The 14,078-nt window shown below is 42.3% G+C and overlaps 1 protein-coding gene across 3 annotated transcripts; it reads left to right on the plus strand.

The window, feature by feature from the left end:
* The first annotated feature begins 315 nt into the window (after positions 1–315).
* LOC131435261 (protein hobbit) lies at positions 316–13,311 on the plus strand. 3 transcript variants are annotated; one of them, XM_058602948.1, is made up of 7 exons: positions 316–535; positions 664–787; positions 851–5,118; positions 9,849–12,129; positions 12,198–12,299; positions 12,438–12,452; positions 12,767–13,311. In XM_058602948.1, exons 1-7 carry the CDS (start codon positions 477–479, stop codon positions 12,815–12,817), a joined length of 6,900 nt encoding a protein of 2,299 aa, XP_058458931.1. In that variant the 5' UTR covers positions 316–476; the 3' UTR covers positions 12,818–13,311. The 3 variants fall into 3 exon arrangements, with proteins under 3 accessions (XP_058458931.1, XP_058458930.1, XP_058458932.1); XM_058602949.1 differs by lacking the exon at positions 12,438–12,452 and having other exon boundaries at positions 317–535; XM_058602947.1 differs by having other exon boundaries at positions 12,198–13,311.
* Positions 13,312–14,078: the final 767 nt, after the last annotated feature.

The raw sequence follows: 14,078 nt of genomic DNA on the forward strand, positions 1-14,078 counted from the left end.
TTTCCAGTTACTGAGGGGTAGTTAAATTTACGATACAGTTTTGATAGACGAGTGGCAGGTCGTGTCGTCGGTTAAATATTTTAGTCGTTATCACAGAATACGTACGAGTAAAAAAATAGTGAATTTGTACCACCCTATTGAAATCAGCAATTTTATTTTCACTGGGAAGTGCTTATTTGAGGGGTAACCGGCAACATTTTCCGCCTGCAATTGTCACAAATACCATTACACAAAACCAGATGTTTTCGAGTTTGCTTTTAGATTTCTGTTCTATATTCAATCAAAAAAGCATCAGTCAGAGCTGTCAAAAGTGATTAACATAACTGTCAAACGATAGTGTTATTTATTACTCTACCCCATCGTTCGGGTTCGTGGAAGTGAAAGTTTTCCGATAAAAATATTATTTCAATTTGTTCGCAACACCCGATTGCTATTGCTGAATTCATTGGGCTGCACAGGAGAAAGATGTCCACATCATGATTACGCTATTTTCATTTTTGGTGATACTGGTGGTATTCTACTGGGGAATCACTTGGTGAGTAATTGTTTTTTTCTCTGGTATCTTACTTAACTGGGGCGTTTTTAGATGCCCTCGGATAGATAAAAACAATGAAGCAGATTGTTCTGTCTTGATATTGATAATGTTCTGTGTTTGCTTCGCAGGCTTCTGCCACAATGCATTGGGTATGTGTTGAAACGAAAGTTCAATATCAAAATTCGTTTCGGTCGGATTAGCTTACCGTTATCACTGCGAGATGTGAATGTCTGCAAAAGTGGATTTTCAGTTGTAAGTAATAGTGATATTGGTCGTACCCCATCTGTTCATCATGTTTTCTATTCTTCATTAAAGCAAATTGACGAGATCTGCATACGCAGTAGCTTTTTCAACTCGGAAGTAACGAAACTTTTATCCATCAACATCCGTGACATAAGAGTCAATAAGGATATTAATCGCCGATCAGTTTCGAGTCAGTATCAAAACTATCAGCAGAATGCCACATCACAAACTGGAGCAACCTCCGATGGCTGTAGTGACGGCAAGTCGTCGAGCAAGCGCAAAATTTTGGATTTTCGTGAGAAAAAAGTGCATCCAATGATCATAAAGTTTGCCCAATTCATGGCCGTTCATATTAACAATGTGTCGGTTGCTTTGCTGAACAATGATAACGATCCGGGCTGGTTGTTGCATGCCACTGCCAAAGAGCTTCACTTGGATGGAAGTATCGTACATAACACAAAAACGATGCTCGTTTCTGCTGCCTTATGTGATGCTCAAGCGAAAATACTTCGGCACTGTCCGGTTACCAAGAAAAAACTGGGTGACAATCAGGCTTGCCTGGGTGAGCTTAGCTTCGGAATAGCAATGGATAGCATTTTGGTAGCTCACGGTCCAATTTCGTTGGAAAAACTACAACTCGCAATGACCAACACAAAGGTGGTTCTTCACGGAGGCTTGTATGAATTCATAAAGGACGCCCAAAGCCAGAAGCGAAGGCATCAGTTGTTCCTGCGCCAGAACAGTGTCAATTTGGATCAAGTTCCGGTGTTCAACGAGTCCGATAGCAACGGCAGTGGAAGCTACCTCGGAATAGCTCCGATCATTCCGAAGAATTTTATCATCAAAATAGAAAACACAACCATTTCGGCAGTGCGGGAAAACAGTTCGAACGATTTTTCCGCTACCCTGCAGTCTTTCACCATATCCGGGAAATTTAACAATCGAAATCTGTCGGATGAATGTCGGCTGCCGATGTTCTACGTTGGAACACAACTGCAACAGTTGGAAATTGATACGATGCAGGAAAAGCTACTGTTCATGGAACAGTTCAGCGTGGATGCCAAACTGGAGAAAGAGCTGATCAATGTGTACTCAAAGCTGAAGGCGTTCCGTATGATTTATAATCATAAGGAAATTTACGGGTGGATCAGTAAAAATTTTTTCTCTAGTGAACGATTGGCCCGACAGATGAATCCTAAAAGTTTAAAGCTGGCGACAAGCATGAACAGGTCAGCTGCCAGGTTGACTGGTGGCGGAGGACCGTTGGAAGAATTTTTGAAACGAGTGGTTATAACCGGCTGTGCGGAACTGTGGAATGTCACATCGGTGTTTAAATTTGGTCCACAAGAGACCTGTTCCATCTGTTGCAATCACACGAAGCTGCTGCTGGAGCAGGGAATTGAGACCCGCGGTGGAGCGTATGAAAATCAGTTCCTAAACATGGTACTCGGAAAACGTCAGTGGAGTGCCGAGCTGATGATCGAGTCTCTTTGGTGGTCACTGAATGGGAACGTTTCAAACAGTAAAGAATTCGGTCAAAGTCTGAAGAAAAGTCACATCCGAGGAAGTCCGTTCTACATCGGAGTCAGTTTGATCAAACTGAGTAGCTACGGAGATGCCACGAAGCTTGACTTTACGATACACACTTTCCGAACGGAATACAGTCCGGCGTTGGCGGCTTATCTGTTGCAGGCGAAACAGTGCCTGGAACAGTACCGATCCAGCGGCCTACCGTCTGGAACGAAGTTGAGTTATTTTGCCAGCTCGGACGAAGCGGAAATAATTCTACCAACTACTTCGTTGAAACGTCCGAAAACCGGATTATTGATCAGTGCCAAGATAACCGACGTCACAAGTTTCTTTTTCAACAAGTACGAAACATGTGTGCTGGTTAATTTGAACGAACTATCGTTGGCAAAGACGGCGGCCGTAAACATCCTAAAGCTAGATCATTTTCATATGGAAATTTTGGATTTCAAAAACATATCGGGGTCAAACTTTGGTTCGGCAGAGATGCAGAACACGTTCGCTAATTTCAAGGTGATCAGAATAGAGCACACGGAACATCAGCAACATCCGAAGTTGGCCGTTCATTTCCTTGAGGATACCGGAGCGATGTGGAATGCGAATCTTCATATGCACATCGTTACACTGTTCGGCGAGATTCGGGAACTGAAGGCGGCACTGAAGACGAAACAAATGGCACAACCACCACTGGAACTGCCAGCAAAGCCTGAGGCTGAGCCGGACAGTTCCACCGGAGCGAAGCGTTCCTGGATCATTGATCTGTACGCCGAAGGAAGTGCCGAGCTGGCAATCAAAATCAGTGATCGTCATTCGATGCAAGTGTTTAGTGAAAATTTATACATCAGTCGGAAAGATTTGTGGTTTGTTTCGTTCGAAAACATATTTATCAACATTGATGATCAGCACATTTTTACGTTCAAAGACGTTGATAGCCATCAGCTGGCCGATATGGACGTGCTAAGATCGGAGAGGAAGCACTACGACAAGTTCCGGTTGGCCGACAATAGAGTTTGGGCGACCACGATCGGGGTGGTGAGAATTATCTTTCCCTATGATCACGATTTTTACGGTGCTATAGTGAATGAGTTCGTGTCGATTTACAAGTGGCTGAAGGTGGTTCATGGATATAGGAAGAAACCGTTCACTCAGGACTCTCCGCTGCCGAGTGATATGTTCATTCAAATAAAAGAGTTCCTAATGGAGATGAGTGATGATCCGTTCGAGGTGAAACTTCGTGATAACTACGTTCTTCTGTTGGACGAATACAACGAAAGTGTGAAGCGGAAGGAACTGTTCGATCAGAAAATTGCCCAGCTATGCTCGGAACGGTTGCTTTTGCCAGCAGGAACGCTGGAGGAACTAAACGCAAATTTGATCAAAAAGAATTCCGAAATTTACATTCAACGATCGAAGAAACTTTCGGAAACTGGACCACCAAGAACCCGATTGATCGCATGGATTATGACGGATCTGGAGATTTTGGCTATGGCGGATCCGTCGGTGCACGGAACGGACAATGCAGTTCGAATGATTCGCGAGATAGACGCCGAAAGTCCGTGGCCTGAGGAGGGCATCGAGTTTGTGACGCTTTGGTGTCGGGCGGTGAACGTGAGTTGCACCGAGTGGAAATTCATGCTCCGGGACTATCCGCAACCGATGTTTCACGTCAAGGCAATGCATTTGTTTGGATATCTGGCTGGAGCGGAGATGGCACCTCCGCGTAGGGCCAAACGGGATGTCGACATCGAAATAGGCGATCCATTCGGAACGCATACGATCCAGAGAAGTATGACTTCCATCAAGTTTTATCATGATTTCGATTGGGAATTGGACTACCTGGCGTATGCGTTCGGTCCCTGTTGGGAACCGGTGATGGCCCAGTGTAATTTGATGATGGAAAAGATTTCAGCACCCTCGCGAGATCCCAGTCCGCCGCTACCATTCTGGGACAAAATGCGTCTTCTCATGCACGGACGCTTAACGATCATTGCTAAACAGTTTACCATTCTGCTGCATGCTTCACTGGATCCCTACAACACCACCGAAGAAATGGAGTTAACCTGGAACAACTGCGGAATTGTGTACACCAATGCCAAAATCATGTTCAAAGGTGATTTGAATGTGTTCGTGCGGACAGCGTCTCGCTACGACGATTGCCGGCTTCTTCACCTTCCAAACCTCAAGCTAACGTTTAAACTAAACTGGACCTGCCTGGCAAATCCAAACGATCACCATGCCGTCATCCCATGTGCTCCTGATAAACTACCGGAGTATTCCAGCAATCAGGTGCACGATTCTTTCCGAGCGTTTCGTTCGCAAAACCTAAACATGTGGGTGTCGTTCGAAATCAAACAGAACATATCCGACCTGGACGTGCCGAATTTGGTTCTCTACGGGAGCACCCTTCGGTGGTTCGAGAGTCTTAAATTGATCCTTTCGGGTGTAACCCGACCGACCCGTCGGGGTCCCGTTTTCAACAACGTTCGTCCCCGCAAAAAGCAACTCAGTCGACACTATCGGAAAGCCAACCTGCAGATGAGTCTGCACAAGTTTCAGATTTTCTACTGGATGTCGCATGCGTTGAACCGTGGTTTTCAGCTGAACGGGGGCCGGATCACGTTCAGTTCGGAGCACACGTTGACCCTGTCGCCGATCGATGATGGATTGATTCATCGACCGCGGGCCGATTGGGCGATTGTGTACATGAACTGTGAACTGAACGATGCGGAGATTTGGTTGCGCACGACGACGATCAGCGACAGAGCGGACGGAAGCTCCGAGAGTATTTCCAACTCTAATGGCGATATTTGCAGGTAGGTTTTGTTGGTGACACGTATTCTGAATTTCGATTCGTAGTTCTTGCTAGTCGGAGGGTCATCGTGGGGTTTCGTTTGTTTTCCGTCACCTCACTAAAGTGACATTTGCGAGAAGTATTTAGTCTCGAATCTCGGATTGGCACGATCCGATAGTGTAACTATTTGATTCCGCTTATGACGATGATACTGTGGCACGTAACTTTGAGATGATAATGATGATGGAAACATACATCGGACTGAAAGCCGAAGCTAGGCATATTTGACTGGCTATAAAATATGTATATGAGAGGAAGAGTCTCTAATGAAGAAACACTACGCCTCTCACCACGAATATTGATAGACGGCGATGATGTCATTGTGGTAGACGAGTTCGTATATTTGGACTCACTGGTGACCGCCGAGTATGATACCAGCAGTGGTGCATACACGCTTTACTCAGAAACATCCTTCGAAAGAGAAAAATACATCACCGCACGAATCACATCACTGTGAAGAATCCCTCTAAAATTGATCTGGTTCTAACAGATCAAAGTCAGACAGACAGATCGCTAAAGAAGTTGAACCATCGAAAGAAGTTTGAAACATCGCTAAAAAAGTTGAACAAATCAAACCATATTCTAAACCTTTCTGGAAACTTTCTAAGGTTCTTAGCAAACCTCAGAAACCAATCCCTGCTATCAAGGAAGGAAATCAATTACTTCTTACAAACGGCGAAAAAGCTCAAAAACTTGCTCAGCGGTTCGAGAGTGTCCATGTCCGTTGTGAGTCCTATTGAAAATGAAGTTTCACTGAAATACGATCATATTTTAACTCTAGTGTTATTACAAGATGACACTACTGCGACGAATTTTGATGAAATTAAGTCAACCATTTGAAAACTTAACAACTCCTGGTAATGATGGAATCTTTAATATTCTTATTGAAAGTCTTTCCGATGTTGCCTTGAGACTTTTGGTTAAAATTTTCAACAAGTATTTTTCATTAGCTTACTTCTCTAAGAGATGGAAAAACGCTAAAGTAATTCCCACCTTCAAATCTCATAAAACCCCAGCAGAACTCGACCAACTAGTTCTATCAATAAACTTTTTGAAAAAAAATATTTTGTTGAGAATGTTGTCCCGTATAAAAAAGAAGTCATTTTTTACCTAAGCAGTTTGGGTTTCGTCATGAACATTCAACCTTCAAACAAGATAAAAGCAAATAAATCTTCTGGGTTATGCACTGGAGTTGCTCTTCTAGACATAGACAAAACATTGGACAGTGTTTGGCACAAAGATTTAATAGCAAAAATTTCCAACTTCCAGTTTCCTGTTTATTTGATTCAAATGGTTCGAAATTATTTAACTGTCTGTGCTCTCCAGGTTAGCTATCAGAATTGTAAATCTGAATTGCTACCCGTACGAGCAGGTGTTCCGTAGGGTTCGAGCGTAGCTCCGATCTTGTATAATATTTTCACATCTCATCTTCCAAATACAATTCCGTTAGTTGTCAGAAATCGCTATTCGGTGATTACACAAGTTTGTTAGCCACAGGTAAAAATCTAAGAGTGATCTGCAGTCGCCTACGGATCGGGGTCATGTCGCCGAAAGCCATTTCGCCGAAAGCCGTTTCGCCGAAAGTCATTTCGCCGAAAGGGTCATTTCGCCGAATGTCATTTCGCCGAATGGGACACTTCGCCGAATGTCATTTCGCCGAAAGGGTCAATTCGCCGATTCCTGCAAATGTCTTAAAATCGTAATGGGAATCGATTTGAAATAAAAACAAATTAAAGATGATAACGTTAACGCCCGTTTTGTTGACCTACAATTGTACTTCTTGAATAAAGATTGATTCATGAACCTCAGAACGGAGTTCCCAAAGAAACTTGATGACTACTAATCATCAAAGCAATTCCATAGGTATCTACCAAGCAAATGTATGTGGTATTTTCCGTTTACTAAATAAAAAAATATCTAATGTGACTTCGCCACATCGATTTGATTCGTGTGCTGTCTAAAGCAAAGAAACCTAGCTTTGAGTAGACCGGGCAAACGAGGCGGTTACAGGTTTGTATGCAAGAGGCCGCCGCTTCCCGTCGCCTACAAAAAAGCTTAAATATTTTCAGTGATTATCTGTCAAAATGGAAAATTGCACCAAATGCAGCTGAAACGCAATTAATTATCTTTCCTCATAAACCAAGAACTTGTTTTGTTAAACCAAACAATAATCACATTCTCAAATTGCATGACTTGGAATTGACATGGTCTGATCAAGCAAAATACTTAGGTTTAACGTATGACAAAAAACTCACTTTCAAGGATCACATTGAAGGAATCCAGGCAAAGTGTAATAAATATATTGAATGTTTATATCCTCTTATAAACAGAAATTCTAAGCTCTGTCTAAAAAACAAGTTGTTAATTTATAAACAAATTTTCAGACCAGCCATGCTTTATGCAGTACCAATTTGGTCAAGTTGTTGTTCCACCAGGAAGAAAACGCTTCAAAGGATTAGGAATAAAATTCTGAAAATGATTTTGAAGCGTCCTCCCTGGTTTAGTACAAATGAGTTACATAGACTCACAAATATAGAATGTAATGTCACATAATATTATAAACAAATTCTGACAAAAATCGATGCAATTGAATCAATTCACTTTCTGTATTAGTTAGCAGGGCTTGCAAATTGAAGCAACGAATATGAACAAAAGGGTTTCACCATCTGTGCTATTCACACACATTCGTATGTCAGATAGAATTCACAGCGCAACCCAAGCAAGGAGAGCTGCTTCGTTCGTTCATTAGCTCATGGATATGCCCGATTGCTGAGACCTATGCTTCATGAGGTTAGCATTTGATGAATGGTTCTCATATTGTAGATGCCTATGAAGGAACTAGATTCATAACTTTTAGTTCCGATGAATATTAATTTAGAGAACATTGTTTTTAGTGTTTCTAGGATATATACACAGTGTAAACTGCCAAGAAACAAATTGATCGTTTTGAAAATGGGCTCAAATGCAAAATTTCTGCTGTAAAATGTTTAAAGTATGTTTGAAATGTGATCAAATTTGGTCTTGGAATGCGAACACTATGTTAAAAATGATTTCTGTAAACCTACACTTTAAAAATAAACCGTAAACATTGCCTATATGATTTTGCTTCGCGTCTTGTAGCACGCCGTGAAGCAAGGTCTTCTTTCTCGTACAATACTAACGAGAGCGAACCCTTCATTTTATTACATTGTCATGGATTGCTTAGTTCATGTGTTAACTGAGACTGAGAGCACAGACAATTTACTTGGCAAGGGGAATTGGTCTGCTCAGTAGCATAAACCTCTCACGCATCCAGTTTCTCTCTAATATAGGTCTCTCATTCAGCTATGTCAAGTAAAGTGTTCACAGCAGATGTTTTTTGTTGCTTCGTTCGTTTGAGGATTCACAATACAAGCCCTGATTAGTTAGTGAGTTAGTATATAAGTTCCTTTTCCCCATTACACAATACATTCGGTTTACAATGTCTTAATGGTAATAACCAAATCATGTATATTAAAGGGCTGAAAAAAGTCACTACTTGTGGCTGAACACCCAATTTAAATCTTGATAATTTAATTTTAACTCATATTTCAATAAATATTACATTAAAATAAAAAAAACATCACCGCACGAATTTTGATCATCTTCAAAACACTTTTTAGACTTTTTGTTCTCTATGGAGTGCATTGACTATTGAGTGGCTAGTGGATCGAGCGACCATCGATAGAGCTACATGAAGACGATTGGTAGAAACCGAAAAAAACACCACATGACTAAGCTGACAGACCCTCACTTATTCTCAATACCCTATTTATTCTTCTTCTTCTTCACTCCTGGTGGCGTCACCTCACTTGAGATGACGCCGATTGATGGCACAGCGATTTAGCTATATTGCCAGTTAGTTTTCGTTTATAGTCCAATGGACTTTCTTATCACTGGACTACAAGTGAAACCCTCGCTATGTGACAACATGGAGTCACCGAATACTCGAATTTTCACCGCACTAACACGATACGACGTGTTCACTCGTTGAGGGTTTCACCGGAAGTGTACTCTATTTATTAACGCTTCCAATATGGAGCAGCTAAGTTGTTTGTCAAGCTCGGATTTTTTTGCCGAAGTTTCAACAGGTAATAAAAATTTTGTTGATGTTCAACGACTGGCAGGACACTTCATATTTTACTTTTCCCACGAAGAAAATGAGCTCCAATGTTCCCCAAGAAGCTGCTGCTGTGGCTGATAATCAGCGAGATGGAAATGTCAAAGCCGCTCTTCTGTCGCTCTGGAAGCTCTGGAATCTCCGTGAGCGGGAAATTTTATAGTACGAAATGCCTGCCGCAAGTTTCGTCGCGATAAGAGAGAAGAAGAGGAGTTCCGGCCGGTCGGTGAACACGCCCAACGGCCCCCAACTGCGTCCCATCGACAATTTCTGGGTCAACCTGAAGCGCAAGATCTACTCCAACAATTTTGTCGCTAAAACTAAGGAAGAATTGATTTAACAAAAAACCGGAAGGTCGCTTGCAAGGGCTCAAATAATTACCTTCCATGGGAAATTTATCAATAGCAATTATTTGTTTTAGCTTTATCACCATCTGAACAAAATTTAAACGTTAATAAAAAATTAGCACTAATTGCTGCCACAAGCAGTTACTATATTTATCCTGATATTTATCATTCTTCGGAAGCTCAATTTCGCACCGCTTTTCATTTCAGATACTACTTCCTTAGTGTGGCCCGAGTCTCGTACGGACGGGAGGCTCACTTCGTCAACGGAAACGAACGGGAAAAGGACACGCCCACTCATAAGCTGGTAGTGTACGACCTGAAGGGAGCCTGGACCAAAGATAACCGGGACGTTGCGTTCGCTTTGTTTGATTCCTTCATGAAGAGCCAACGGTTGAAGAATAATCTTTCGACCGAAGCACTGAAGTGCTTCCGGAAGGAAGGCAACAAAACTCCGCTAAAATCTCGGAACAGCCAGGATAGCAAAGGTACACCATCCCAGCACCATTCGGACGGTGGTGGACGGAGCAATCAGGGGCATCTGAGCAAACGGCAGGACACCGCGGATGGGTTGATAATGCTGCAGCAGTTGATTTCGGAAGCAGATCACAAATCGGTGGTCTTCAGTGATGATTTATCGGCACAGACGAGACAGCAGCAGTTGAAGGGATTGCAGGCCTGTCAGGACGGCGATGTGTTACACTATAACTGGTTTATTTCGCTGGTTAACTCTCAGGTTCTGCTGAAAGGTTGCGAAACATCCGGGTATGTGATTTTGAGTGCAGCCAAGGCGGAAATTTTGCAGCGAGTTCATCGACCGGTTTGGAGGGATCATACCATCGTATCGAAAACGACGTGGGTCGGTTCGTTGGAGTGTATGCAGTACTATGCTACAGTAAGCGAAGAGGACGGAGATACGAGAGAAATGGCAGAAATCATGTGGTTAACCGTGGACAATATTCAGGAGAAAGATAAGGATGCAACTGTGATAAACGAATTTCCGGACTTGCCTCACCTGGTTGGGAGTGGTCAAAGTGTAGGCGGAGTAGTTTCGGAGACCGTTGGTGTTTCTGGGGATAGCTATAGAGGGGGGAAATCACCAATTCAACTACAACGAATCGTGTCCAGGTGTAAGTGTGAGTTTTTCTACGTAAGCTATGGGGACACTAGTATCGATCCGGGAACAATCAGTGAGGTTCCGCCACCTCCGGTGGAAGAGAGTTTAAGCCCTTGGGAAAATCAAGACGATCCGGTAGATGCTTTTACCTTGATGCATCACGATTTGGACGTGTGCACGAATTCGCTCCAGTACGCTATGATTTTGGACATTGTCAACAACCTGCTTCTGTACGTGGAACCTCAGAGGAAGGAAGCTTCGGAGCGGCTCGCTAGGATGCGTTTCCAGCTACAACTCTACAGTGTGGAAGATCAGAAACGGCCCATCCAGCACATGCAAACAGAAATTCGTGGCCTGATGTCGCGCATTCGGTGCCTGGAGAAAGACATTCATTTCATCACTAAAGCCCGACTGGAGGAAGGTGACAGCGATGAGTTACGAATTGAGTACGATGAAGTACAGAAAATGATTCGAGAATACAAGGAAATGCTTTCGAACAAAAGTGACGAACTGGATATGATGCTATCCTGTTACAACGAAAGTCAACTGTCGGCTTCGAATCGGTTGGCCACCATTCGGAAGGACAAGCCTCTTACGATTGTGCGAGCGAATGAAATCTGCTTCAAACATGCTCAGTGGCGGTTGACGGAAGCGGATGGACAGATCGGTATAGCGGATCTTATTCTGAGTAATTTTTTGTACACCAAAAATTCCCGAAGCGATGATTCCGTGGAGCATCTGCTGGAGCTTGGTTATATTCGAATAAATAATCTCATACCGAGAGATAACTATAAGGAAGTTCTTTGTCCGACGGAAATTCAGCGTGACATGCCGGTGGATCACAAACGGGTGCTGCGGGTATTTTGTCGTGAGAAACCCCCGGTTGGAGGAATATCGGTGAAGGAACATTTTGAGATCAATGTCGTTCCGATCACTATTGCTATCTCGAAAAAGTTCTACAACACCATGCTGAAGTTCTGCTTTCCTGATCGGGATGCTTCGGAAACCGAGGGAAACGACGAGATAGAGGACGGTGCAAGTACCAGCTCTACGTCATCGACAAAAAGTTCCTCCAAGAAAGCGACCGTTTCTAAGAGCAAGAAAAATTTGAAGGACAGCAATTTCTACGTCAAAATCCAAGACGACGTGGAGAAAATGAAAGAACGGGCAGAGAAGAACAAACTGTTTATCTATATCAAAATCCCGGAGGTACCGGTTAGGGTCAGCTACAAGGGTAACAAGGAGAAGAACATCGAGGATATCACGGACCTGTCGCTGTTGATTCCGACGCTCGAGTACCACAATGTGACTTGGACCTGGTTGGATTTGCTGCTGGCAATGAAATCCGACAGCCGAAGGGTGCTGCTTTCACAGGTTATTTCCAATGTTGTAACGAATCGCGTGCAAAAGTTTCAGAAAGGTTTTCTCATTGTTTCCAACAGGCCATCAAGCAGAAGCTGAAGCTGAAGAAGGTACTAGTTGACGAGCAACCTTCCCCGCAGGAGGAGGACAAAGCTAAAATGCTTTTCGGAAATCGTCACGCTGTAAGTTTTTTGTTGTTTGTATCATTTTACAATCGTAGTACGATATATTATACCATTATTTCTTCCTGGTTCTCGCTGTTTTTTGCATGTACGATTGTTGGACAACTCGTACGTGTGCTACTATGGGTACTTCTATAGAGAGCTAGGAGTAAGGTATATGCATTTATGGACCAAACCAAATGACACTATCGCTACTGCTTTCATAGTTTTCAAAGCAGCGCACATTACATATTTTGTTGGCTTTATTTGTGCAGTTGATTGATGTTGTGTCAGTTACTATGACAACACATCATCATCATGTATGACTGGTTATGTAGGGTAAAATGATCGTTGGTAAAATATTGTTTAAGTCAGGGTACATAGCGGGGTTTTATTTTGTTGTTGCTTATCGCTTTTCAGTCGTTGGCAGATCGCTTCCATGCTAGATAGCACATTACTGAAGCTTGCTTCTGTTTCCTTCATTCTAGCCGGAGAACAAAAGTTTGCGCAAGGGAGTGTTCAAGTTTTCCAAATCCTAAGGAAGGAAACAGCCTTCGTATCTTATATCACATTTTACAGATTTTGTAAGCGAAACACGTTGGCTTGGATCTACACGCACCATGTGATGAGAGAAAATGGTCAGCAAGTTTCATACTAGTCTTGAAGGTGCGGCTTCAATTTACGTTTTAGGCACTATAATTTAATACGTCATAGCCAAAGTTGGTAGCACACAGGAAAGTTTATCACAGAGTATTAATTGTTAGTTTTATTTATTTTTTTTATCTTTTGGTCACAATTCAATGATGAGGTTTATCAGTTATCAGGTAACGTGCGTTGAATATTTTAGACAGGTTATTCCACTGTATTAAAGGGCAATATATGCTGGCTTCATGTTCACTGTTAGCACCGCCTAAAGCAATTTTATTCGTACTGGACAATAGCTTTCATAGAAATGTATGCCTTTTCGCTACGCATGGTAAAGTTTCGTTGGTTTCGTTTACATATATACAACCGTGATCATGTAATAAAACAGCAGCAGGAATTTCTGTAATCTGAAACGTATTCGAAGTCCTGCACATCCGGTGATAAAATCGAGAATATTAGTTGCCTGATTTGATTCGTTCATGCGTATTGTGAATTGTTATGCCAGATGACCGTTTGACCCTGAAATTTCCAGAGAACAAATTTCGTACCTTTACCGTGACATTGTCTTGACATTTACAGTCCATTTTAGAAATATTTTTACATTCACTTTCGGTGTTACTGGAACCGGCTGAAACTGACATAACCATTGAGCTTGGTTGATCGTCAACTATCAACCCCAACACAGTTTCGTGAAAAGTGTTTGTTTGATGACACTTGTTTCAGTTTTCTCAAGCGAAAATGACATAAAATAGTTTATTTTTAGAATTTTCAATTGTAGTAGGCGTGTGTGTCGGATGCAAAAATTTTTTCGCTCTTGTCAAAGCATTGAAAAAGAAACGTTTATGTTTATTATCAATACTAGCTGAATTACCCGACGTTGCTCGGAAATGTTTCGTGAAGACAAGGCCGCAAAAAAATTCTAAAAATTGCGCATGGACAATGTCCTATCTCAGAGCTCACAATAATCATAACTTTCACGACATTCTCGTAAAATTGGGTCTGTTTCATATTTGATTCCTTTTGCTAGGACATTTAAAACACCAAGTAAACTTTAAGTCCTTTAGATTAGATGAATTTCGTCATGATCCCCACCCCCTAAAAATACCCTTATGACCATTTCTGAATAGCAAGAAGTACCTGTGCCAAGTTTGATAG

The sequence above is a fragment of the Malaya genurostris genome, chromosome 3, assembly GCF_030247185.1.
Source record: "Malaya genurostris strain Urasoe2022 chromosome 3, Malgen_1.1, whole genome shotgun sequence".
Lineage (NCBI taxonomy): Eukaryota > Metazoa > Arthropoda > Insecta > Diptera > Culicidae > Malaya > Malaya genurostris.

Coding starts and splice junctions, on each gene's coding strand:
- LOC131435261 (XM_058602947.1), top strand. CDS start 477: ATGATTACGCTATTTTCATTTTTGGTGATACTGGTGGTATTCTACTGG. Junction 5,119..9,848: donor TCTAATGGCGATATTTGCAG/GTAGGTTTTGTT, acceptor TTTTCATTTCAG/ATACTACTTCCTTAGTGTGG. Junction 12,130..12,197: donor GAAGGGTGCTGCTTTCACAG/GTTATTTCCAAT, acceptor TGTTTCCAACAG/GCCATCAAGCAGAAGCTGAA.